General features: G+C 48.1%; 1 protein-coding gene across 1 annotated transcript in view; it reads right to left on the bottom strand.

Annotated features, from left to right (window-relative positions):
- The window catches only part of Dock2 (dedicator of cytokinesis 2), a 408847-nt gene that overhangs the window by 10513 nt on the left and 372995 nt on the right, over positions 1–25339 (bottom strand). The window contains exons 39-46 of the mRNA XM_015997613.3: positions 21669–21758; positions 20120–20224; positions 17925–18066; positions 13075–13156; positions 11885–11969; positions 11099–11185; positions 2857–3033; positions 1485–1568 (exon numbers count right to left, since the gene is read on the bottom strand). Coding sequence (XP_015853099.2) covers positions 1485–1568; positions 2857–3033; positions 11099–11185; positions 11885–11969; positions 13075–13156; positions 17925–18066; positions 20120–20224; positions 21669–21758 — 852 coding nt within the window. The remainder of the gene's footprint in view (positions 1–1484; positions 1569–2856; positions 3034–11098; positions 11186–11884; positions 11970–13074; positions 13157–17924; positions 18067–20119; positions 20225–21668; positions 21759–25339) is intronic.

The raw sequence follows: 25339 nt of genomic DNA, 5'->3' as shown, positions 1-25339 counted from the left end.
TAACCAGAGGAGACGAGATGCCCGACAGAGTCCTGGCAACGGCACAAACCTGGTAGTATGTGTAACCTGGTAGTCCTCCCTGAATGCCCCAGAAGTACTCAGGGAAAGGACCCACTCAGTTGGCCTTCCTGCCTCTCAGATCAGGGTGGTGAAGGATGTGCTATTGTTTGAATATTAAAGAATACAGGTGGTCCCAGAAAGATGGAAAGACCTGAGGGATGTTTAGCTTTCAGGGGTGGCGCGGAGTGGAAAGGGGAGAGAAAATTCCAGACGCACCTAATGCATTCAGGAAAACTATGTCTGCAGCGCTCGCTCAGCGTTTCATTTTTAAAGTCCCACTTTGCATAAATTGGCAGAGGCAGAGAAGGCCCTGAATTAGGAATACTTATTTTAAGAAGAGTCTGCACCCAATGCTTCTCAGCCCCTGATTTCCCTGGAGTAACCAAACTCCCTAGCAGGGAAAGCGCACTTCTCTTTGCATGGTGCCTGGCAAGGAGGGAGGAGGAGGGGATGGGCAGCCTGTAGACTGCTACTCCTGGCCCAGGCTCCTGCTCACCTCCTCCCCAGCTTACTCTTCCTATAGCCATCCGTGCACCATCTGCACAGAACCCAGACAGGGCAGCTGTCTGAGGAGGCTGTCTGTCACAGGGCTGGAGCAGGAAGGGTCTGGTTATTTCTTCTTTGGAAAAAGGAGAGAGAAATAAAAGAGAGAGGGAGAGCAGAGAAAGAGCAGAGAGAGGAGGGAGATGTGCAGGCGTAGGAGGCAGAGAGAGAGGCAAATGACAGAGGGGAGAAGAAAGAGCTTCTAAGAGCTAAGAGCGGCAGCAGATGCGCAGAAGGAGGTGGGGAGGAAGAGTGGGCCAGGAGAAGAAAGCAGCAAGACAATGGATAGGGAGGTAGACAAATCACAAGTCCTCGGGCCCAAATCTGGCCAAGCTAGGCAGATGTGGACCCTTTGAGCTAGGCAGATGTGGACCCTTTGAGCTAGGCAGATGTGGACCCTTTGGACCGCGAGCCAGCCCAACAAACACCTCAATTATTTGCAGGCGCCGATATCCATCTGTGCACTATCTGCAACAAACTGGGTCAGCCTCACAAGGAAGGGGGGGGGGCAAGTCTTCTATTGTCTGATTAGCACAAGCTGGGGTTGGTGGTAGATGTGTTTATGTGTGTGTGTGTGGGGGGGGGGTGGTTTTCATTTGAGCCCCGCTGTGAAAAGCTACCTCCTGAATTTAACATCAAAGAAAGCAATCTTAACCAACTCCGGCACAGCATCCATTGCTGGCTGGCACTACACAACACCCAGGGTAAGGTGCTCCAAATCTGTGTCCTGGTAAGCCTGCTTGGTAATCCAGCCAGAGGTGAGGAGTAACAGAAGGTCATAAGGTCATGTGGAGTGAGGCCAGGCTAGGTGAGTCGAGGGCCAGAGAACTGGGGCAAGGTGAGGGCCTGGATGGATGCTCCCATACCCAGCTAGGCTTTACCTGCCATGCGATCAGGTCCTTGAGGCGGCTCAACTTGTCCTGGTCCTCTGGGTGCTCCCTGCTGTACACGTCAGTGAAGAAGGCCTGTGGGGGGCAGGTGGGGACTTAAGATTTCCTGTTTCTCAGGTGGGACACATGATCCAACTCTGGTGTTGAGACAAAATGTTATGTGAGAGGAGTTTTGAGGCCTCTGGCATTGGGGTGGACCTTGACCATATCTGATATTGCTTTCTTTTTCTTTATGGAGGCTCACTCAGATCAGCACCCACTGGAAGCAGGCTGCAAACTCCAGGGGAGCACTGCCAAAGGGGGGTGCCAGGACCACTAGAGCAGCTCCCCTGGAAACTGTTTTGAACTGGGAACTTGACACATTCTCCAGTCCTAATGAGGTTCTACTGAACCAGAACTCTGGGGGCATGAGTTGGGTGGGGTTCAGGGTAGGGGTTTCTGTGTTAGGAAGCCTTCGAGGGCTCCTGGGGCTCCTGGAGATCATTGCTGGTGGAAGAGAGCTGAGTGAGGAATTTGCCCTAGTGCTTGTTCAAGTCTGCCTCCCAGAATCCCTCCTGGTTCCTCCATTCCTCCCGTCTCCTCGTTTCAGAGTTCCCATCCTGCTTGTGTGCACACTCTACGAGGACATATTGCAGCAGCTCTGGAGGCTGAGAAGAGTGTGAGCACAGAGGTGTCAGGGTAGACAAGAGGACCGGCTGGGTGAGGGGAGTCACACTCTCTGAACGGGTGTACACTGTGGTATTCTTGCCTTTGCATCAGGGAATGGTAAAGGGCGGGGGATGTGCAGTGAGGTTTTGTGGGAAGGAGCTCATTCCTCATTCAGGGTCTGTGAACTGAAAGCCAGCTTGGGCTTTCTGTTCTATGCCATGCTGGGGAAAGCATGCCTTCCTGTTGGTACACTGGCGTATCCAAAAGGGGCTACTAGGACTCAAATAATTGATGGTATTTTCGTTTGGCCACCTACACCAGGAGGGCCAAATACACAATCTCAGGCTCAAATGCGTGGGGCTTCTTGAGGGGACCCTGTAACTCACATGTCTAGGTTATGCCTCTGTCTATGGAATTGGGCTCCCAGATTTCTGCACATTCACATTCTGCGTTTCTTTCTTTCCCTGTGTCTATGTTATATCAAATCCTCTATGGAAGAGGTGAGTTTGCCAAAAGTCATGGTTTGTGGTCACCTCTGAGTCTTTCTTCAACGGAGATGCCAGGGGACTGGAGACCCTTGAGAAATTGCTTCTTGTGTGTCCGGGATGGGAAGGAGATGGGAGGTCAGGTTGGAACCTGATGTCCAACCAAGCTGAATATCTGTGTGGGATCAAGCAAGGACAGGTACAGGGGGATAAGCTCCAAGGTCCCTCACCTTCTCATACTTGGCAAAGCCTCCCATGACTGCAGGGTCCACGATCCCATTGAGGAGCATAGAGAGCGGGTTGATGGGAAGGCTCTCATCACTCTGGTACTGGTTTATCATCATCAGGATCTTCTCATTGGCTGTGGACATGGTTTCAATAGCATTCTCCAGAGGACTAATCGTGGTCTGTTGGAAACAAGATTGGCAGAAGAGCCTTAGTGGGTGGCCTGAGAAGCCGACGTCATCATTGGTATTGATTTCACTTGGGTGGGAATTAAAGCTAACCCCTAGTCGCCGGGCTACAGCAGGATCTGAGGGTAATGAGTCAGCTCGGAGGCTGTCTGCTGGCCAAGGACAGGCAGGCCGGCTTTCTGTTTAGAGGGAAAGAATTTCTCTGGGGAGACACAGGCAGGAAGTGCCAGGCTCTGCTCTGACTGCACAGGCTAGTGTGCCCAGAGAAGGTTTCTCTCCCAGTTAACTGGGTAAAACACACATCGACCCAATTCATCACATACTGGTTGAAAGCTATTGTGTATGCTACTAGCTGGAGAAACCAAGAAAGCTTGCTCTAGGAGCACCCAGCAGGTCCTGAGCGCTCAGGTTAAAGGGAAGAGAAAATGAAACTCAGGAAGCAAGATAAACAGTGGTATTGGATGACAACAAACACTGCAGTTTGCAGAAGCTTATGATCCAGAGTGAGAACTAAACTAGAGGTCAGCAAACATTTCTGCAACGGGACCAGAGAGTCAATATTTTCGGATTTGCAGGCCAGATGGGCTCAGCTGAAACCACTCCGCTCTGTTCCTGCCGGGCAGAGACACAGCCGGGAAACTGGATGGAAGAAAAAGTATGGTTGTCCTAACCAAACTCGGTGGGTGTTAGGCTAGGACACAACAGTTATTCTGAGAAGGGAAGATCACGGTGGGAAAGGATGGGCTGGATGGAAGAGGTAAGAAATCTGAGAAACTTCATGGAGGAAGAGAGCTAAATTCATCATGTCCATCATGGTGGTGATGTGGTGCCTGCTTCGTTGGCTATTTAGTGAAGATTAATTGAGACAATACAACACCTGACGCTGCAGAGTTCTTGAGAAATGCCTCTTACAACATGTACCTACTGTATGTGTGAGAGAATCAGGTCAGCTTCTGTAGCCATACTCTTAAGTTATTTCTGTAAATCCTGATCTAACACAGATTCCCCAATCTTTTCTCCGAGTGCTTGCTTTTGGAGATTGTGGTGGTTTGAATAAGAACGGTCCCCAGAGGCTCATATATCTGAATACTTACTTACTCCTCAGTTGCTGGAACTATTTGGGCAGAATTAGGAGGTGTGACCTTGGAGGAGGTGTGCCTCTGGGGGAGAGCTTTGAGGTTTCAAAAGGCCACGCTATTCCCAGTTAGCTCTTTCTCTCTGGAGATATCTTGGAGATCAGGCTGGAAGCTCTTAGGTACTTCTCCAGCACCACGCCTGCCTGCTGCCATGCTTCCCACCATGGCGATCATGAGGGCCTAACCCTCTGAAACCGTGATCTCTGATAAACGTTTTCTTTGTAAGTTGCCTTGGTCCTGGTGTCTCTTCACAGCAACAGAGAAGCACTAAGACAGTGATGGAAGCATCTGCAATGAGAAGCCCTTGGGAACAGACTCTGTGTTGCTGCCGCTGTCTTTCTAAAATGTCTGGTACCAGCGGTATTAGTCAGCATCACGCTACTACAACTAAATGCATGTGGCAATTTCCTTATCAGAGAAAAGGGTTTGTTTTGCTCATGGTTCTGGAGGTTCTAATTGAATCAGGCAGTTGTCTTGGTTTGGGCCTCAGGTAAAGGCACTAGTTGGCAATGGTGGGAGGGTGTCTCCCACCATTGGGAGAGAGTGCAGACTGTCACATCCTTCTTAACCCAAGAACCTCCCCAAGGCACTGCCTTTTAAAAGTTCATAGTTCCTACTATCAGAGCTATTTTGGGGACACCATTTATATTCAAATTATAGCGCCCACATCTGCATACATGCAGGCACATTGACTCACATGCACGTAAATAAACACATAGGGTATGAACTGGAGGGGAATACTGATAGGCCTATTGTGTAAAATTGAAATCCATGTCTGAATTTGTGTCCTGCATACAAATCAACTCTAGGGAGCTTTACAAAGCTGAGGTCCAGAATGACTTCTAAGGAAAATCTATCCCTCAGTTGAGGAGCTCAGCACTACCTGGATGCCAACACAGCCTGGGGTGTCTGGTATACGCAAGCTCTGAGGCAAGTCCCTAGAAATGGGAAGGTGTGTTGACTGGCTTGCCTACACACCTTGGAGACTATTTCTGCGTTCTCAGACCTGAATTCTCATTGCAGTCATCAGGAACAGAGACCGGGAGCATAAAAGCTCTGGCTCTCCACAGATGGGCATTTGAGCAGGGCACTTGCACAGCTCTGAGCGGAACTCGGGGTGCTGCCTTCGGAGGGAGGCATGGGTGTCAGCCGCTGACAACAGAAATCAAAAGCAAAGCTATCACAACCAGGCCACGGAGATGGTTCCATCCACAGTCGCCTCACCAGTCAGTTCGTGCTCTCAAGGACAGGTGGAGGGATGCCCGATGGTGGTATGGATGAGAGTGACCCCCATAGGCCCAGGTACTGGATCAGTAGCTCCCCAGTTGGTGGTGCTGTTTGGGAAGGTGATGTGCACTTTCTGGAGGAAGTATATGTCACTGGGGGTGGGCTTTGAGAGTTATAGCCTTGGCCTCCTTCCGGTTCATCCTCCCTGCTTCCTGTTTACAGTTGAAGATGTGAACTCTCAGCTTCCTGTTCCTGCCATCCTGTCTGCTGCTTGTTGCCATACCTCCCCACCACGAGGGACTCTCATCCCTCTGGAACCCTACAAGCAAAAGAAACTCTTTCTTCTGTAAGTTGCTTTTGGCCGTGGTGTTTTATCACAGTCATGGAAAGGTAACTAATAACACACATGCCCAAGGGCAGTAGGTGCCGGAGTTGGAGAGGGAAGCTGGGCTGTTCTTGGCTGCAAAGGCTGGCTTCTGTGACAAGCACATCAGACTCTGTCACCAAACCTGCCATCAGCTTCCTGTTGGGACTCCATTAGGCCCTCAGCTCTCTGGCATCCTCGCTGAGCCGAGCCTCAGTTTCTATGGGCAGTGCAGGCAAAATAACTTGTGTCCAACTTATGCCATGGGAACAAGCGCGAAAGTGAGTGGGAAGGGCAGTAACTTCCATTCCCGGCAAGCCAGCAACCTTTCCAGCTGCCTAGCTCCTCCCACCTACTTCCTCAGCTTGAGCCCCACTGTGAGCTAGATGCATGAGGCAGACATCAACAATTGCCATCAATCTGACAAATTCAAGTTCACCACTGGCCTCAGTTTCCTCATGTGCAAAACAGTGCCCTGGACAGTAATCAAGAAAAAATCTGGAGAACAGCAGGTCATACTGGTCTGCAGAAGTCTGACACTCAGCAAGTACTGGCTAAGAGTCCCCCAGTGTTAACTCAGAAGGGGGAGGTAAGTAGCTGGCTGCTTGCCTTTGCTTCAGCATCTGCCAGTCACTGGTAGCCTAATGTGACATTGTATTTACTTTGTCTTACAGGACTTGGAAGATATTTGAGTTTATAGCTTTGGGATCCAATGGGATCCAATGGATGCTTTTGACATCCATTGCAGCTCTGACATTCCATATTTTGCAGTTCCTATTTTGTAAACTGAGGGTGAAGAGATGTGTAATGGTCCTCCAGCAACACACTGTCATTTATGGCCTAGCTGAATTGGCATATTCCTAGATAGGGCTGAGAACAAGGTAAAGTCCTCAACAAATAGGAGAGACTGTTCCTGAAAGTCCATCCTAAAACAGTTCTGGGGTCAAGGCACCGCATGAGGGAAAGAACGGGAATAAGAGACAAGTTCATAAAATGAAATGAATGCTTAGAAATGCCATCACTTAGCAAGGCACCAAACCTCTGTGTCTGAGACACATCCTGAAGCATGATAAGAGAGGCCAGTAAGAACAAATCTACTGTGACAAACCCGAGAGAGGGTTCCCAAAACCTTACCAGAAGATGTACCAGATTTGTTTGCATTCCTGTGACAACACACACAACACACACACACTCACAAGCACACATACACATATACACACTCATGCACTCACAAGCACATACACACATAAGCACACACAGATACACATACATACACATGCACTTACGAGCACACACACACAAGCACACATACACATATAAACATATACACACACGCATGCACTCACAAACACACATACACACAAGCACACACAGATGCACACATACATACACATGCACTTACAAGCACACACATGCATTCACAAGCACACACACACAAGCACACATACACACATATAGACATATATACACACCCACTCATAAGTATACATACACATACATACATACTCATGCACTCACAAGCACACATACACACACATATATATATACATACACATGCACTCACAAGTATACATGCACACTCATGCACTCATAAGCACACATACACACACATGCACTCACAAGTACACATAACATATGTATATACACACATACACACGCACTTATAAGTACACATACACATGCATACACACTCATGCACTCACAAGCACACACACACACATGCACACATGCACACACACACACACACTCTCTCTCTCTCACACACACACCCATGAACCAAGGGAAGGAATAACTTGCTCTGGCTCTCAGTTTCATAAGGCCTAGTCTGTCCTGAAGGGAAAGGTATGAGGGAACAACTTCTAGCACACAGCAGACAAGAAGTAGAAAGGGGGAATGCTGACACTGGACTGTGTCCCCCACTGCCCCGTTTATTCTATCGTGATCCTCAAACTGTGGGATGGCTCCACTCACATGCAGCATTAGTTAATTCTCTCTGAAAAATAGTGTCATAGACACACCCAGAGGTGTACCTTACCCATCTCCTAGGCGATTCAAACTCACAATCAAAATGAACCACTCCAGAAGCCAACAGCATGAAAGTAAAAAGATGCTGTCTGCTTTCCCCTGGTTTCCGAATTCTGACGTGAAAAATGCAACTCTTTAGACACAGTGGGTGTCAGCACAGCAATTACTTATCTGATTTACTTAAACGTTCTTGAGAAGCAGTGTGGGCCTGGGGCCATTCTCGGCACTTGGAGCACTTCAGGGAGAGAACAGCAGACAAGATGCCTGTCTTCCTAGAATTTATATTGCAGTGGAATCTACAGTCCAACATTGTCTTTAATGTTTGGTTAATAAACACTGAAAATAAGCACTCGGAAAATTGTGTAGTCTGTCAGGAAGTGCTAAGAACTTGGAGGAGGAAAGGACACAGGAGGGACTCCTCAGTTTCCTACAGTCCAGCAGGCATGGCTGGGGGAGAGGCGCCTGTGGAGCCAGCCCAGGGATGGGCTCAGTCAGGGCTAATGGGAGGAGGCTATGGAAAGCTGCAAAGCTCTCTCCCCTCAAGAGTGGGTCTAGTAATGGTCCAGTCATCCTTCTGTATCCATGGTGATTTGGCTCTGGGACCCTCTGAGAATACTGAAATCCACAGTGCTGAAGTCTCTTCTGCAGCATGGCGCCATGCTTCCACATCATCCATACAACCCTCCCAGAGACCTCACATCCTCTCTAGACTACTTACAACCGAATGCAAGGCAAATGCCATCCATGTAAATGGTTATTTTAGCACATTGTTTGGCAAATGACAAGAATACATCCTTACATATTCTGTTCCGATGCAATTTTCCCCAAATATATTCAATGTGCAATCAGTTGATCTGTGGATGTGGGACCGGTGAATACAGAGTGACAACTGTGTACACCTCACAGGATTTTGTGATAGTATTTAGGACAAGGCAGGAAAGCCTTTGGCACAGTTCCAGCGGGGAGTCTGGGGGGGGCATTTGTTGACACTTACCACATGTTAACATGTCTCTGAACCAAAAGCACACCATTTGATTTCTCTCAAGGACACTGCTCACTAGGATGGATGGGACACTCTGAGATGAAGCGCTATCCAGACCCGGAGGATATTATGAGAGGTTAAAGCCAAACTTGACCTCTTCCACTAACCTTGACAACTTAAGAACTCACTCTGTGCCTCAGTGCCCCCATCTGTAAGTGGGAGAAAAAAATCTATTTCTAAGATTTCTGGGGGGTTTAAATGAGATTATGGTAGTGGACAGTTTAGCACATGTTCAATAAGTATTTCTTTCTTTCTTTCTTTCTTTTTTTTTTGGTTTTTCGGGACAGGATTTCTCTCTGTGTCATTTTGGTGCCTGTCCTGGATCTCGCTCTGTAGCCCAGGCTGGCCTCAAACTCACAGAGATCCGCCTGCCTCTGACTCCAGAATGCTGGGATTAAAGGCGTGCGCCACTGCCGCCCAGCCTTTAATAAGTATTTCTTGCTGACATCATTATCATTCTATTTTCCCAAGGCCTAGGCCATGCCTCTGAAATGGAGCCTGCAGGCCTATTGGTCCAGACTCACTAAAGAGGGCACTGAAGACCAGAGTCAGGTGATCTTAATGCTGACAAAACAGTAGCTTAAAAACCTTAGTCAGACTGTATCCCTCCTCTGTACAGGGCTCTGTGTCACTTACATAGAAGACAAAGTGTCCCTAAGGTCCCATATGACCTTGGATCTGATTGCTATTATTCATTCACCCCTTTGCTGTTGTGATTTGGACATGATCTCGCCCCAGGGCCTCTGTGTTGGCTGCTTGTTCTATTAAAAAGCCTATCTCTTCAGTCAGGCGTGGTGGTGCACACCTTCAATCTTAGCACTTGGGAGGCAGATACAGGTGGATCTCTGAGTTTAAGTCCAGCCTGGTCTACAGAGTGAGTTCTAGGACAGCCAGGAACTACACAGAGAAATCCTGCTTTAAAAACAAAAACAAAAACAAAAACAAAAACAAAAGGAAAAACAACTGTTCTACCACCACCAACACAAGGAGGGAGGGAGGGAGAGAGGGAAGGAAAAAGAAAGGGAGAGAAAGAAAGAAAGAAAGAAAAAGAGAGAGAGAAAGAAAGAAAGAGAAAAAAGGCCCATCTCTTAAATATCTTGTGGACTACTGCTCTCTGCCCCAGGACCCTTGTTCAAAACCATTTGACAGGGACGCTCCCCCTGACTCTGCTATCTAAAATGGCCACCCCTCCTCCTTTTAGCCCTCCCTCACGCTTATCACCATCTGACATTTTGTGTTTACTTTGACTTTTTAGTCATTCTCCCCCACCAGCATGGAAGCTGTACCATGGAATCTCCAGGTCTCAGGACAGTGTCTGATATGTGTTCGGCACCCATGAAATAGTTTTTGAATGAATAAAAAAAAATTAAGATATCTCAAATAGATTCCCACCCATAAGGGTTCTCACAACTGTGCTGGCCTGTCCTGAGGATCTTGGGAACTGCATGGTCCTTAGCTGACAGAGGACATGGAGACTCTAAGATGTGCTGTAAGTAAAGCGTCTGTGCTGGAGCTCCTGGGATGGCTGGGGGGGGGGGGGCAAAGAAACTTTCCACCAAGCCTGACTCTGAGTTCAATCCCAGGAACACACGTGGTGGAAAGAAAGGACAGACTCCAAAAAGTTGTCCTCTGGCAGAGAGAGAGAGAGAGAGAGAGAGAGAGAGAGAGAGAGAGAGAGAGAGAGAGAGAGAGAGAGAGAGAGAGACTGACTAGCATTCATACACAGGCACACAAAAATTAGAATAAGTAAATATAACAAAAAACATCAATATCTATATACACGAGGGAGCTCAGACATCTGGATTCCAGCCACCTCTGGCTCTCTGATTTTTCCTCTTTCAGCCTCAGTCTATCCAAATAGAAAATGGTTCACTTTGGAATTCTACAGAATGTCAGACTGTGGTCCTGGGTCTGGGTCGGGATGGAGAACTTTGAAGGGGTAACCGGATGGATGGTCTTCCAGAGCCTGCTTCTTCTCTTTCCCTTCCTCATAGTCCCCACCACAAAAATGTTCCTCATCTACTGATTTCATTACTGGTTTCTAGAGAGCCTTTTATTTACTGGGCACAAAAACTTACCTAGTGATTAAAACATGAAACAAAAAACTCTGGCAGCAGATGCCCTGGGCACTGCCTACTCTGGGATTCCTAGAGGACCTTCCAACAAACTGTCCCCTTTATAAAGTCATCGAGGTCTCTTGAGGCTCACTGTGCCCTGACTGTCAGAGGAGGAGGAGAGGAACTGCTTTGACTTCCCAAAACTCACCTGAGACATGTGAATCACCTCAAACCAGCGCAGGATGCCAGGCAGCTTGTACGCAGTCAGGAAGGAAGTCCTCTCGATCCACATGGACTGTCGGGAGAAGAACAACAGACTAAGGAATTCTGCTAGTCCTGGCCCTGGTGGCCTCCCGTGCACCCAGAGAAGAAAAATTGCAATTCCCAGATACACAGTGACACCCGACACCTGGAGGAATTAACAGTTGTTTCATCTCTCTCTGGACTTAGGCCAAGTTAGTTCTACCCGGTTTTACTAACAGTCTGGATTCTTGGGCAATTTTGAATGTGTCCATTTGTGTGGTCTAGGGGAAGAGTCCACAGTGTTCATCAGATTCCCAAAAGGATGCTAATTCCTAAAAATATTAAGAATCACAGGCTGAGAGCTGAGGGGAACTTAGAGTCACCTCCTCATTCCAGCCTTGTCCTTGAGGAAAGATGACAGGTCCAAGCCGGGAAGCATGCACATAGATGCCTGGCACTCAGGACAGTGACAGCATTTACTCTACAGTGGGTGTGCTGGAGGACTTGCTTCAGCCACACTCAGCCTCCTGGAAATGCACAAGTGTCCTTGACTGTCAAGGTCATCTGACAGGAATCCCCGTTACATCTTGGAAGGAGAAAAACTCAAAGAATGGGAAGACCCAGTAGACATGAGGTCCTGTCTGTGATGTCAGTGCCATGTTCCTTGACTCTGGAATGAGTTCCCGAGCACCTGTGGTTGGCAGAGGTGTGTTCTGGTTGCTCATGACGGCTAAGGAGAGGAGATACTCACAGCAAACTCATTTTCTGGGTCTACAGTGCCCCTGCGCACAGGCCTGGAGTAGTGGAACTTTTGCACGTAATTGGACTTATAAAAGCTGAAAGAAAGGAAAAAGTGGAAGTTTCAGGAAGCCATGCCCAGCTTCTAACATCTTAAACATCAGATCTGTCAGAGCCCTGGTGGTGGCATTTCAAGGTCTGTGTTGGGGCTCCATTAAAAAAAATGATTTGCACAGGGTTGCAAGGTGATTCAGAAGGTGCATTATACCCCGGGCATTTGAAATTTTGGCATTAATGCACCAACAGTGGCCTGTGCCATTGTTTCCTGAAGTCCATTGAAGGGTCTAGAATGCCTGAGGACCAAGCTAAACATTCCCAGAGTGACCTCCAAGGATTGCTTTAGGAGCCTCAGACATCCCCCTTCACTTTTTCTGAACACGTCAGGGAGGACCAATCATCATTGAAAACAGGGTACTATGCTAGTTATAGAGGAGCCTCTGTCCCCAGGTGCCTGGCCAAGTGGAAGAAGGCCACCATCTTATCCGCATTGCATCTGTTTGCTGTGATGTTGGCATGAGGCTCCTGGAGGGCCTCTGTCTTCCCAGGGAGCTCTTGCTGCTGGATCGTCTACCCAGAGGGAAGAACTGGGTGTAGGAAGTGGTGCAGCCAAGGACCCCACAGACCACCACCTCATGGCCTACTCAGTGATTGTACAGTCTGATGTGAAGCAGATGGACACCTGCGTGCATGCTGCTTACTTTAACTTTATGACTGTCGGAACATATCCATAATTAACTCACACCTTTGCCAAAGACTGGAAAGACGTTCCTTTGGGAGAATGTGCCCAGCACGCCCAAGGCCACTCTGTTCCTTCCCTCTACCAGTCTGCTAGCTGCCAACCCACACTACTTACTTTCTTGGGTCCATTCTAGGATCAGCTTGAGCATCAGGCTCCCACATCAGTTACGTTTGATGCCTACTGAGGACTCACTATACACAAAGCTAGCCGCAGCCCCCCAACCCCGCCCCTCCCATTCACCTCTGACTTTAGCCTTATATCCCGGGTAACTGGGGGCAATTCTATTCCCAGAAGGCAAAGCAGGGATAGACTAGCTGAGGAGAAGGGTACGGGGGCCTATCCTGCTACCAGCTCAGCCCTTTGGACTTCTACCCATTCCCTGCTCAGTGGGCTGCGGGTCTTACTTTATGATCTGGTCAGGCACTGGTTTGTTCTTGAACCTGGGGTGTTCATCCAGGACGGGCTGCACAGTGAAACACTGGATATCTGATGTCACCAGAGTTAAGGAATTGAAACATGTTTGTTGGCCATAGGAGAATTCCAAATGTATCAGGAGCCAGCTAAGAGCGTCTGTGCTGGTCTTTGTGGGACCATGCTTTTATTCAATGGTCAAGTTGCTGGCTTTCGACAAGGCCCTAATGACCAGTGAGCACTCGCTATGGTCTTTATCAGAACTGATTACCACCTTGCAACACTATCCCAGGGTTCTGCTCCAACTATCAGAATTGCTTAGCCATGCTTTATCACCATTACCATTGCTATACTGTCATTGACAATAATACCCTCTAATGAATGGATGGCTCGCTATCAATTACAGATCAGGGCTCCCCACGGTATCCTTTAATCTCTCCAATTCTACTAGATGTCATTGTTAACAATTGTTCCTGTTGGCTCAGAGAAGCCAGGCAACTTGTTGAAGGTCACACAGCTTGTAGGAAAAGAGCAGGCAGGGGGTTTATTTAGGGTTCTTAACTCTATGCTTAGAATTATTTAGATATAGTTTATTTTAGATCCACCATTGGGGTCACAGGAAACAATGACACAAACCATCTTGGGGGCATCAATGCTGTAATTCCAATTCCCTGGAGAATCTGGGGGAGCTGTGTGCTCATGAGAATATAAGACCAGTCTATCTTCTAAGTTACTTTGCTAAAAAAAAAAACCTCTTCATCTGAGACCTTGTTATACATGGTGGATCTCCAGCATTCCCGCAGTACTTCTGAGTCAGGTTCTTCATTTTCAAAGATCCTGAGATAATATACATGCACAATAAAGCTGAGGGACATTCTGATCTAGAACACGCAAACATATCATTTTGTCCTCCAACTCTTGACAGCCCCAAAGGGACAACCTATAGTAGGAAGTAAGGAACAGCTGGAAGGAGTTCTGTGAGTGATTAGTGATGTCTGTCACCAGCACAGGATGCAGGCTGGCCAAGCGTTTTGGCCAGATCTTTGGCTTTCCTATTCTAGCCCCATCTTTACGCATATTAAACTGGTCATATGACAGACAGACATAGTGAAAAGCGTCACTGGTTCCATCATGGACCCCTGCTCTCCTTTCCCTGTTTTTCATTTCTTCTTCCCCCAGCTCTCTTTAGGCATTCAAGTTACTTCCTCCCAAAGACCACCACAACTTCAAAAGTCTTTCCTGAGCCTGGCATGTCTGCCAGCTAGGGACTCAAGAGCTGCTGTTATTGGCTTTTGAAGCTACCCCATGGTGGATAGTAAATGCCTCTATCCACGAGGACTAACTGCCCTCGTCAGGAGTCGTTTTCCTCCATGGCTCCCATGCCCTCTGACTACAGGCCCCCATTTGATGGGCTAGCATGCAGGGGCTTGACACTTTCCATTCTGAAAACTACTTCCACATGGAATGAGGATCCCTCAAAGATAAACAACACTTAATGCATCGGACCAGTCTCACCGGAAACATATCTGCAAACTTCAGGAAAACCCTGAAATCCCAATCAGACAGCCTGTGCTGGGAGATCATTCATTCCCTCTGGAGTGAGTATCTGAGCTGAGGGCAGGGGCTGGCACACTGTGGTGAGCCTGATCATTGCCCATTTCTATGGCAAGCACAATGGCACAGATGGCCTATTTTCAAATAGCTGTGACATGTGAAAATGATACATGATTTAGTATGTCAATGCCTACATATAAGCCTTTGTGGAAACATGGCCTTGCTCACTAGTTACATGTGATCAGTGACTGCTTACACATTGGGACAGTAGTTAAGGACTTGTGGCCAGGGGCACAAAGCTCTTAAGACTAACCTTTACATGAAAGTTTGCCAACACTTCTTTTAGAGACAATTCTAAGCCATGTATATTGATCTGAGCTACTGGCACGCATCCAAAAAGAAACCCATTCTTGGGAAGCCTATGACATCGGCACCCTCAAATTATTTAACTAGACTCTCCATCTCTGGTGCACAGATTGGCAGCAATACCAGACTTCTGCTAGACCTTCGCTTCTAAGTGCCTTCCACTATCTGAACACCCTAGAGAAGATGTGAGACCGGCCACTTCCCCCAAACTACCTGTTGATCTTTAACGTCAGAAGGAAAGAGGACAAAGTTAACTATTCAAGGTTGTGGCAAGCAGCAGGCCTGAGTGCAAATCCCAGCTCCATTGCATTCTCACCACAGCTTTGTGTGAGTCGTTTGCTTTATGAGCCTCAGTTTCCCTAGGGGTCAAATGCAGAGAACAATAGGCTCATCTCCAGGGCTTATGATGCAGCAAAGAAGGGAAAGACACCTAAATGTTAAGTTTATGGGAAACAGTTAATAGTGTTCTGATGCCAGTTTTTAAAAACCAAATGATGGTGTACTAGAGCACAGATTTCAGACAGACAGAACTTGGCATTAACCCACGGCTCCTTCTCTAAACAGCTTCGTGACCCCAGGCAAACTGCTTTATCTCTGCCTTGTGTGTTCCTCTCATTGAGATATGGAAATTTAACACCTTTCTAGAGCATTCTATGGGGTTTAAGGAAATAATGTTCATGAAGCACTCAGTCTCCTGAAGAGATCTAGCAAATGCCAGAACTTTCTCTTTGATTTACCACCTTGTTCCTGGTGCTGAACCAGGCCTCGGGGCCCTAAATATGATGCCATGGTTGGGGACACATGCTCTCTCCTCTATACCACATCAAAAGGCCATACAGCTGTTCAATACCCGGATGTCCACTCTCGGGGCCTCAGTAATAATCCAGACTCACTCGTGTGTAGCCCAACTGGCCTTTGGTGGCAGCCAGCAGCCACCAGTTGCACCTTCTCCAGCAAACGGCCGTGGAGGGCAGGCAAGAAGGGCAGGCGGGCATAATGAAAAGGTCACAGATGAATATTTATCACCCAGGGGGAAATGTTTGGATTAGGGTTTTCAGCAGACTGGGCAGAGCAGCCCTGCAGCCTGACACCCCACCTTAGAAGCTGTAACTTTATCTGTGCTAAAGGGTGTGGTGCCGCTGGGGCCTCAGCTGAGGTAATGGCCTTCCGGACTACACAGCCGGCCTTAGCCTGGCATTTGTGCCCCCTGCCTCCACAGTCCCACCTCCTGTTAGTGGCAGCACATAGTCCCTGTAGACGCCAGGCTTGTTCCACGGCTGCTCAGCTATGCCACACTGCCCCGCTCCCAAGCTTCAGCTCCTGTCTCTTCACATTGCTCTATGTAGTCCAGGGAAGCCGGTCTCTGCTCCTCCCTCCCTCTCTCCCCTGCAGCCTTCCCTCCTTCTGATTTCTCTCTCCTTCTCTTTTCTTTCTGTTAAACAATAAATACTTTCCCAGAGTGGGCTTTGTGCCAAGGACTGTGTGTGTGTGTGTGTGTGTGTGTGTGTGTGTGTGTGTGTGTGTGTGTGTGTGTGTTGCATGTCATGGAAAGCAGACAACACAGACGTCTTTTCTCAGGGACCTGCCATCCTCTTTGTGTTCATGTATCTTTTTTTTTTTTTGGTTTTTCGAGACAGGGTTTCTCTGTGTAGCTTTGCGCCTTTCCTGGAACTCACTTGGTAGCCCAGGCTGGCCTTGAACTCACAGAGATCCACCTGGCTCTGCCTCCCAAGTGCTGGGGTTAAAGGCGTGTGCCAGCACCGCCCAGCGTGTTCATGAATCTTTAAAAATGAAGAACAATGCAGAACAACAAAGAAAATAAAACAATGAGGGCTGAGGTCACAGGGTCCTGAAGAGCCCGGAAAAGGCCCCTTTAGATCAGATGCCTCGGAAAGGCTCTTCCTGGAGGTGGCACACCAAATTAGGATCTGACAGGTGAATGGAAACCAGTGGAGCCAGGAGCTCAGGGAACAGCATTCTAAACCGAGGGAACAGAAGTGGAGAAGAACCACAATAAGAACGAACAGGCCTAGTTAAGGAGTAAAATGGAGTGGCAGAGAGACAGAAAACTAGAGGGAGGAGCTGGGAGTGAGGACGTCGCACCGATGGGGGTCAGGGACAGCCTTGAAGCCCGGCTTGAGAGGGGGTTCTTTATCCCCTACTGGCAATGTAAGGCCTTTTTAGTCCTTGGGAAAGGTATCTACACCCAGTGCCCTTCCCCATGTCTGGGCCATCTCCCCGCTAACACTAAGATTTGGCTGCTTATTCAAACCTACCTCATCCAGGAAATCCCAGTCTCTCAGACACAGCACCCTGTATGCCTTCCTCTTGACGTGGGTTATAGTTTTATAATAAATACCTAGTAGTGTAATTACTGGTCTGTATCTCTTGTAGCATTATAGCAACTCTGTACCTACCTGAAAGCAGACCACTTTGGGTGTAAAACCCTGCACAAAGCCAGACACAGAGCCAGGACACAAGGGAGGATTTTTGTGATGAGAACCAAGACATGAGGGAAGGGTTCTGTTCACCCACGGGTGGTGTTGTGTTTTGAATGCACCCCTCCATGAGCACTGGGATGCCACTTACACAAAATGGGTATTCTATCTATACATCTTCCCATACACACTAAGCAATCTCAAAATGACCTATGATGCTCAAGAGGGTAAATTCTGTATAGGTAGTTGCCATACTGTGTACGGAATAATGATCCCACTTTCCCCCCTCCAAACACCCCAGACTGCGGTTAGTTGAATCCACGCATGCAGACCCCAGGGCTACAGATGAGCAGTTGTACTGTCATGAATCTCTAGGTCCCCACTGGAGACCCTAATCAGCAGCCAATGAATCTGATGTCAGCTCTGAGCTGGCTCTCATTTAAAGCTATGGCCAGCCCTCTGGCTGGGACATCCTCCAAGGATACACTGGCCTGGGGCATTCTTTACATCATCTCCTGGGGCAGAGGTCGTGTTCATCTTCTCTGCATTGGGGAACTGGCTCAAAAGCTGCATCTGGAAGTCCTCTCTTCGTTCATACTCCTTCCCTCGGTAGATGAAGACTTTGTTCTGCGGAGAGGGGACACACCTGTCAGAGAGGCCAGGCTCCGGGTGTGCAGGACATATAACTCAAGCAGAGCTGAGAGGCTTTCAAAATGAGCCTGGAGCTGGCGGAAGGGGATGCTTTGGGGTATATCTTTGTCCTTTCAGCTTCTCATCAGGGATTGACTTAGCAGGGTGCGACACAGCTTTAACAGGCCAAGTTCTGAAGGGGAGGGAGATCACGGATGCTGAAGATCTTGTTTAGAGCAACCTACAAACAGCTTCTGGCACCATTCACCATGTCACACCCACTTTATTTACATGCCTGTAAAATTGCCCAATTCCCTTCAATGGGCCATGAGAGCTGGGACCAGGCCCTTCATTAACTAGCTCCTGACTTTGAACCTATGCAGGTATTCTTTTTACCTGTGACCACATTAGTCTCCTTTAAGAAGTTGTTAATGGGTGATTTGGACCACCTGGGGACATTGACAATTCCTGAAACCTTGTCTTTTGGTTGTTATAACTGAGGGTGATGATGCTCCTGGCAGTGAAGGGAAGAGGCCAGGGATGCTCCTGAGCACCCTACAATGCACAGGGGAGCCTCCACAGCAAAGCATTATAAGGTCTACATGTCTAGATAATGAAGTAGGAAACCCTGTTCCAGCCAAACCATGGCTGTGCCATCCTTGTTGAGTCTAATGGCGGCCAAGCTCTTCTGTGCAAACCTAAGTCTGTAACTTACTGTATGTGCAGCACCAAGCCATGTGGGCATCAGAGCGGCCTGGGGATCAGATTCCCAGGCCTCACTCTAGACCTGCTAAAGTGTAGTCTCTGGGAATCATCCCAGGAATACACATTCCCAATAAGTTCTCCCGAGTGTCTGACGTGCAGACAGAACTGGGCAGCTACACTGCTCCACCCAGGACACTCTTCCCACCCATCTCACGGCTGTTCATGGCAGTCTCTCCTGTAAGTCCACTGTGGCATCCATGTTGACTGGAGACAGTGGGAGGCTCAGTTCCTGAACTACACTGTAAACCAAGTGAGGTCAGATCAGAGGTCAGATCTGCTATTTCCCGGCATCTCCCTGACTAGAATCACAGCACATAGAATCACAGATTCACATAGAAGCAATCCCATGGATGACAAAATCCAACCTGCTACATGCTAAAAGCAGCCACCCAGACACTGATTAGAAATGATGCTACAGGGACTCTGCAGGTCCCTTCAATCCTTTCAGGGACCACAGGATCAGAATTTCTTCCATAATGATACTAAGATTGTCATTTGTCTTTTTCACTCACGTTTGATCCTGCACATAAGCAGCAGCCTTCCCGAGGCATAGGCACCATGTGATGACAACAGACTTCAGAGGTATGTGCCCAAATATAAGTGAAGTCTGCTCTTTTTGCTGTTTTTGTTTGCTTGCTTGACACAGGGTCTCTCTACATAGTCCAGCACAGTCTGGAATGTTCTACATAGACCAGGTTGCTCTATCCTTCTGCCTCTGTTTCCTGAGTCCAGAGATCACACAGGTTCCTCACTGACTTTTTAAGGTGGAAAATTATAGCTATTGTTTTTAATTTATGCTAACGTGTGACCCTACACATGGGCTTATTGTTATTTTTAAGTAAGTTGCCAGACATTTTCAATTTTTCATTAGTTTTCATTTTTGCATATTACTCATTTGTAGAGATAGTTCACGATAAAGAAGTACTCTGTGCTTCAGTTAAGAGAGCAAAGGAGTCCCATGACTAAACGGATGAGAACTACTGCCTTGTAACTCCTCAGCAGTAGATCTTGTCTAGTCTTTTCTTGCATGCCTCATTCCTGAAATGGGGCCCTCACTACTCCCCCCAGCAGCTCCATTGGTGGCGTAAGAAAGCTATCACTACCACTGATGGTTAGGGTGGAAGGGCCAGCTTAGGGCTCTACTAGGGGCAGCGGTAGTCCCTGGCAGAGCAGAGCTCAGCTCCTGAGCCGTGAGCTTCAGAGAACAAGCAGATCTTCAGAGCACAGGGGGACAGCTATGATCCCAAGGTTCCCAGACCCTAGCCTGAGTCACTGGCAAACCCACCCGCAGGAAAGTGGGGAATCCCTGGCCGTAGTATCCGACAGCAAAATAGTCTGGTTTGGGTCTGAGGATTTTCATGATGTTTTCATAGAATTTGGCCTGCTGGATCTGAAAGAGGAAAACATGGCTTGTATTAGAGGCACATTCAACTGAAAGGGTCCACAGTTATGACATTACCCTCACCCCAGAACCAATGTACAACAGCAGACGATGGTGCATCTCTGGCTATGCCTGTATTACCATGGACAGAGCCATGCTCAGCGCCCATGCCTACTGTGCTCGGTGTCCCGCCTGCAGGGGTGCGTGACCTATCTCACACTCACGCCGTTCTTGTGAGCATCTCCAGTGCTTTAAGTAAGGAACTGGCAGCTGGTGGCCCTGCCATCCCTGCTGTACTCCTTCTCTGCAAACATGTGGCAGGGACAGGCATTTGTGAGAGTAAACGGATGCCCAAATGTTTCCAGATAGAGACATCTTCTTGTGTATGCACACCTATTTTGTCCGCTCCAGGAGGTGTGCGCTTTTCAGATGTTAATATCCTTGAAAGTGGTTTGCAGCTCACTCCACATTTCACAGGACCTTGCAATTGCTATTGGTCCCAAAGAAATCTTGATGTAGCACAAACATGTGAAGAGTTGTGTTATAGGGATCATTTGATATGACATAAAACATACATATGGATCTTGACAGGTGCCTGGGTGGTATGTGCTTCATGCAGGGATGTGAATGGACATTGGCAGTGCCCTGGCATGTCTCTATATAAACTCACATATCTGGAAGACTGCACACCTCTGTGTCTGCAAGCGTCTGAATGTTCAGGGCATATTGTCACTGAGTGTCCGTCGGTACAGGCCCATGTTTGTATTTGAGTCATCTCTTACACACAGCTAAGAGCTCAGCAGATTTTAACATGATTACCACTCTAGCCCTCCATCCCCCACCCTAGCTGTTGACCTTCTCGACATTTTGACTCTCATTTTACCATTTCCTGGAAATGTCTACACTGGCCTTTATAGACGGAGTAGGGCGCCTAAGAGCCTGGCACTTGGCAACCAGGGATTGTGGGGAGTTCGGGGGGGAGTATGAGGGGCCAAGGAGCAACTGAAAAGCTCTGCATTTCCCCTGGTGAGGCCAACTCCCTGCTAATTCCTAACCTCTGTAGTGTAGTCAGGGAAGGCTGGTCCCTCTACTTCCTATTTCCCCCACCAAGTCCTGAACACCGACATGCTAATGGGAACAGCCAGATGGGGAGCGTGTTAATGTGATTTATCTGTTCATCGAAAAGCACGAAGTTGTGCTTTTATTTAATTGGTTCGGTGATTTGTGGAACTTTTACTGCAAATGTAACAGAACATTTATTGGGTGTGCCACAGCTGCGCCAGCTGGGCTCCATCTAACAATGGAAGGGTGATGTTAACCCTAGCCTCACTCAGGCCCGTCTCCATCCTTCTGTTTCCCTAACCCACAGACCTCCCTCTTCTCTGTCTGTCTCTGAGACGAGTGAGCCCTTTGCACGAGTCTCCGGGCAGGTGGCTTTCGGGGGAAGCCTTACCAGGTTCTGGCTGAGCAGCTCGTAGTCAAAGATCTCCATCTCATACTGTTCAGCCAGCTCCTTGCACAAGCTGATAGCCTCTTCCCACATCTACAGGATCATCACGGAGACAAAGGTTAGAGGGGTCTTAGCTTCCAAAGACTTAAGCCTAGCCATGGCCCCCTGGAGTTGCACTGCAGACATCCTCTTACCCAGACAGAGCAAGCCTGGGACTTGGTAGCAGTATAATCTTTCCCTGGCTTCTCATCTTGCTCCTCCAATGAATAATGGAGTGGGCTGTTTAAATGCTCTCTGATTCTTCCCAAGCACCTGGAGAGAAGTCACTAACGGCATCCTCACATTCCAGATGATAAATGGAGGTTCATCTGCCCAAACTTGAGTGGGCTTGGAGGCCAACCTCGTGGGACATGACTCGGTTTGCTGCTTTGTAAGTGCCTAGTGGCTGATAACCACCCCCTAAGTCCCTTACCTCCCCAGTGTGTAGCCTAGGCAGGGGAGGCATCAGAACCCTTTGCTAGAGAAGAATGGTTCTCAGTGAAGTAAACAGATTGTCTGTGATGGGAGCATTTCTGGGGATGGAGTTGGGTCCCAATGTTCAGTCTCTAAAGTTCTCTGCTACCAGCCAATGCCACTTCTTAATGGGGCGATGTGGTTGTGGAAGGCAGTAGGGAGCAGAACCAAGGTGGTGGCAGGAACGTACTAGAGCATTAACACTTCTAAGGTGGGTCTTCTCTGTCTTTAAAGTAAACTGAAAATATGGACCTCAGATATGCAAAGAAGTCCACATACTTCTTTGCTGCTCCATTTTATGCCAGAAGCCAAGATCATCCCCCATCTTGGACTGCAAGGCATCAGTATGCTCTGCAGCCAGGCGTGGGGAGATGCAGGGCTGGCTGGAAGCTTGACAGTCTCAGAGGATACCCATTCCCATTCCACACTGGGTTGAAAACAGAAAGTGCACCTAAATGGAGAAGCTGGGGGCGGCAGGGGAGGAGAGAGTGGAGGCTGCCAAAATTCATCGTGAGCTTCTTAACAAAAGTGCTCTCTGCATCCAAGCATTAAAAATAAATAAAACCAAGTGTGGAGCAGAGGAACCATGGCAGTAAACCCCAGACAGCTTAGCGAGCAGAATAAAAATGCTTTATGTGCCAGGAGGCCCCCCGTTTGCAGGCTTTACCCTGAACATGAAGGTTGGGTAATGATCCTGGCTGGGCCAGCGCACTATTGGACACAATGGGGGAGGGGGTACCTTTGCCAACTTCCCACCAGTACAGGAACAGAAAGAAGCAACAGGGTCCCCATGTGCTAAGAGCCTTCTAAGAGGCAGAGAGGGGGGCAGGCAGTAGTCAGATGCCCAGCATTTCCTCCAGTCCTCTGGGGCCTTTGACTGTCCTTGATCTCATTGGGCTTCACACATTGGTTATGGAACAGTGACTGGGTTCTGGGAACAGTGCATGGACATCCCTCTGTGTGGTCACTGAACAGCTACAAAGATGGGGGAAGACAACATTTCTGTTCTCATGAACATCAGAGGGGAGGCAAAAGTAGGTGGGGAGAACTGTTGGGTTTGGGGAGGCACTATATCAGGTGGTATCAAGATAGACTCGTGGAGTGATAGCCACTGTGTGTGTCTGTAGGGAAGGAAAGCTGAGGGGTTCTAAAGAGTTTAGGATTTATTCTAGAAGCTTCCATGGCAGTGGCTTTCAGGGTGAGCTGAGGCACCATCATGTTCCCCTGTTCCCACCCTCATTATTGTGCAATACCAAAAGATAACATTCAAAATCTGATAGTGATTGGCATGTCTGCTTTATGAACAAGACGATAAATGCTTTGAGCATGGGGCATTTGTGCCTTTTTCCTCTTTGCTCAGTCCAGGGTGGCTGAATCGATTGCCAGCTGGAGACAAACCTTATCCCCTCTTGGGGCTCTCCCAGTGGGACTGATGTAATCAGCAATAAACAAATAGAAAGCTCTTATTTGATGGCTAGTAGGGCAAGAAGTTCAAGAGGTGGCAGGGTCTCTGCCCTCAAGAGGCTTATAATCATAAATTCTAGGACAGTCTTTTCCAACTGCTGAGCCTTAGGAATTTATAAGCTTTCTGTAGACATTACCTCATTTCATCATTCTGGAAAAGGTAGGAAGAGCAGACCAAGACAGAGGCAATGAACTGAAGAGGCATGACAGGCCTAAACCAAGCATCCAGTGGTATCCCACGAGATGGTGAGAGATCTTGCCAGTCACATGGAAGCAGGGCTACATGTGTGCCAGAGGGCTTACAGAGGGCTTCCGAGAGGAAGTGGCACAGACTGGCAGCAATGGTGGCACTTACCGTTGAACAATGTGACATCACTGCACACTAGCTACCATGCTGCCATTTATGACATTTCCCCACTTAGTTTTCACCTTACAACTAATAAACATGTACTGTTAGTCTCTCACTATGGTAGAAGGAGAACTGGAATGCCAGAGGGGCCAAGCAAAACTGTGGATAGACATGAAGGATGAAATGTTCAGACATAATGATGCTATGCTATGCTGTGTTGCCTACAGGGCAGGCAGATGGTGGCATTCAGGCTGGAGATGCCTGAAGATCTGCTAGAAGCCATGGCTGGGTAGCAGCTGGTCTGCTCCATTTCCTGGGCAATCCTGTTAGAATCCTTGATGAAAAGGTCAATGATGGAACAGTGTCACCCATGAATCTACCCATTTACTCAACACATATCATTGGCTCCTGCACATAAGGTTAGCCACCAGGGATCCAGCAGTGGATGAGCAAAAGTCTTTGCAATTTAGGGATTTCAAAGTGAGGTGCCAGATAGTAAGCCAGTAAATCCCAAGTGAAGGAAGTGCTATCAACATAGCATAGTGCTTTTCTCTGGAGAAACAAGAAGGGTGGCTCAGGGCATGGATGCTGAAGGTGGTCTGGGATACCCTTGTGACATCTAAGTAAAACTCTGAACAGTGAAAAGATCCAACCTCCCAGTGGACAGCTGTGTAGGGGATGCACCAAGCTGGGCAAAGCAAGTGCAGGGTTCAGGTGTTAGAAAGAGCTCAACATAGAGCATCCTCCTCAAGGATGAAATGAGTGAGGTGGTTAGGGAATCACATGGGGAGAGTTATGTAATTTATTCTATGTATAATGGGGAAGTCATTGAAATGATTTATTCACAGGTACCTTGGTTAGCTTGTATTGTCAACATGGCACAACCTAGAGTCATCTGGAAAGAGGGAAACTCAATTGAAGAATTTCCTCCATCAGACCGAGGAGGCATTGTCTGTGAGGCTTTGTCTTGGCTCCTAAATGATGTAGGAAGGCCCAGCCCACTGTGGGCAGCACCGTCCCTAGGCAGGTGGTAACTGGGTTGTAAAAGAAAGCTAGCTGAGCATAAGCCAGGGGGCAAGTCAACAAGCTGCATTTCTCCATGGTTCCTTCCTCCAGGCTCCTGTCATGAGTTCCTGCCCTGACTTCGCTCAATGATGGGATGTAATCTGAAAATGTAAGATGAAATAAAGCCTTTCCTCCCTAACATGGTTTTAGTCAGAGTGTTTTTTATCACAGCAACAGAAAAGCAAACTAGAAGGTAAATGGCATGTCCTAATGTATGTTTCATGGCCCCTTTGCCTTCTACACGGTGGATGCTCTGGTAGGGCTGTAGAGGAAGTAGGGAAAC

Source organism: Peromyscus maniculatus, chromosome 8 (genome assembly GCF_049852395.1).
Source record: "Peromyscus maniculatus bairdii isolate BWxNUB_F1_BW_parent chromosome 8, HU_Pman_BW_mat_3.1, whole genome shotgun sequence".
Lineage (NCBI taxonomy): Eukaryota > Metazoa > Chordata > Mammalia > Rodentia > Cricetidae > Peromyscus > Peromyscus maniculatus.
The sequence above is the reverse complement of the archived record's forward strand: the minus strand, read 5'-3'. Positions and strand labels throughout refer to the sequence as shown.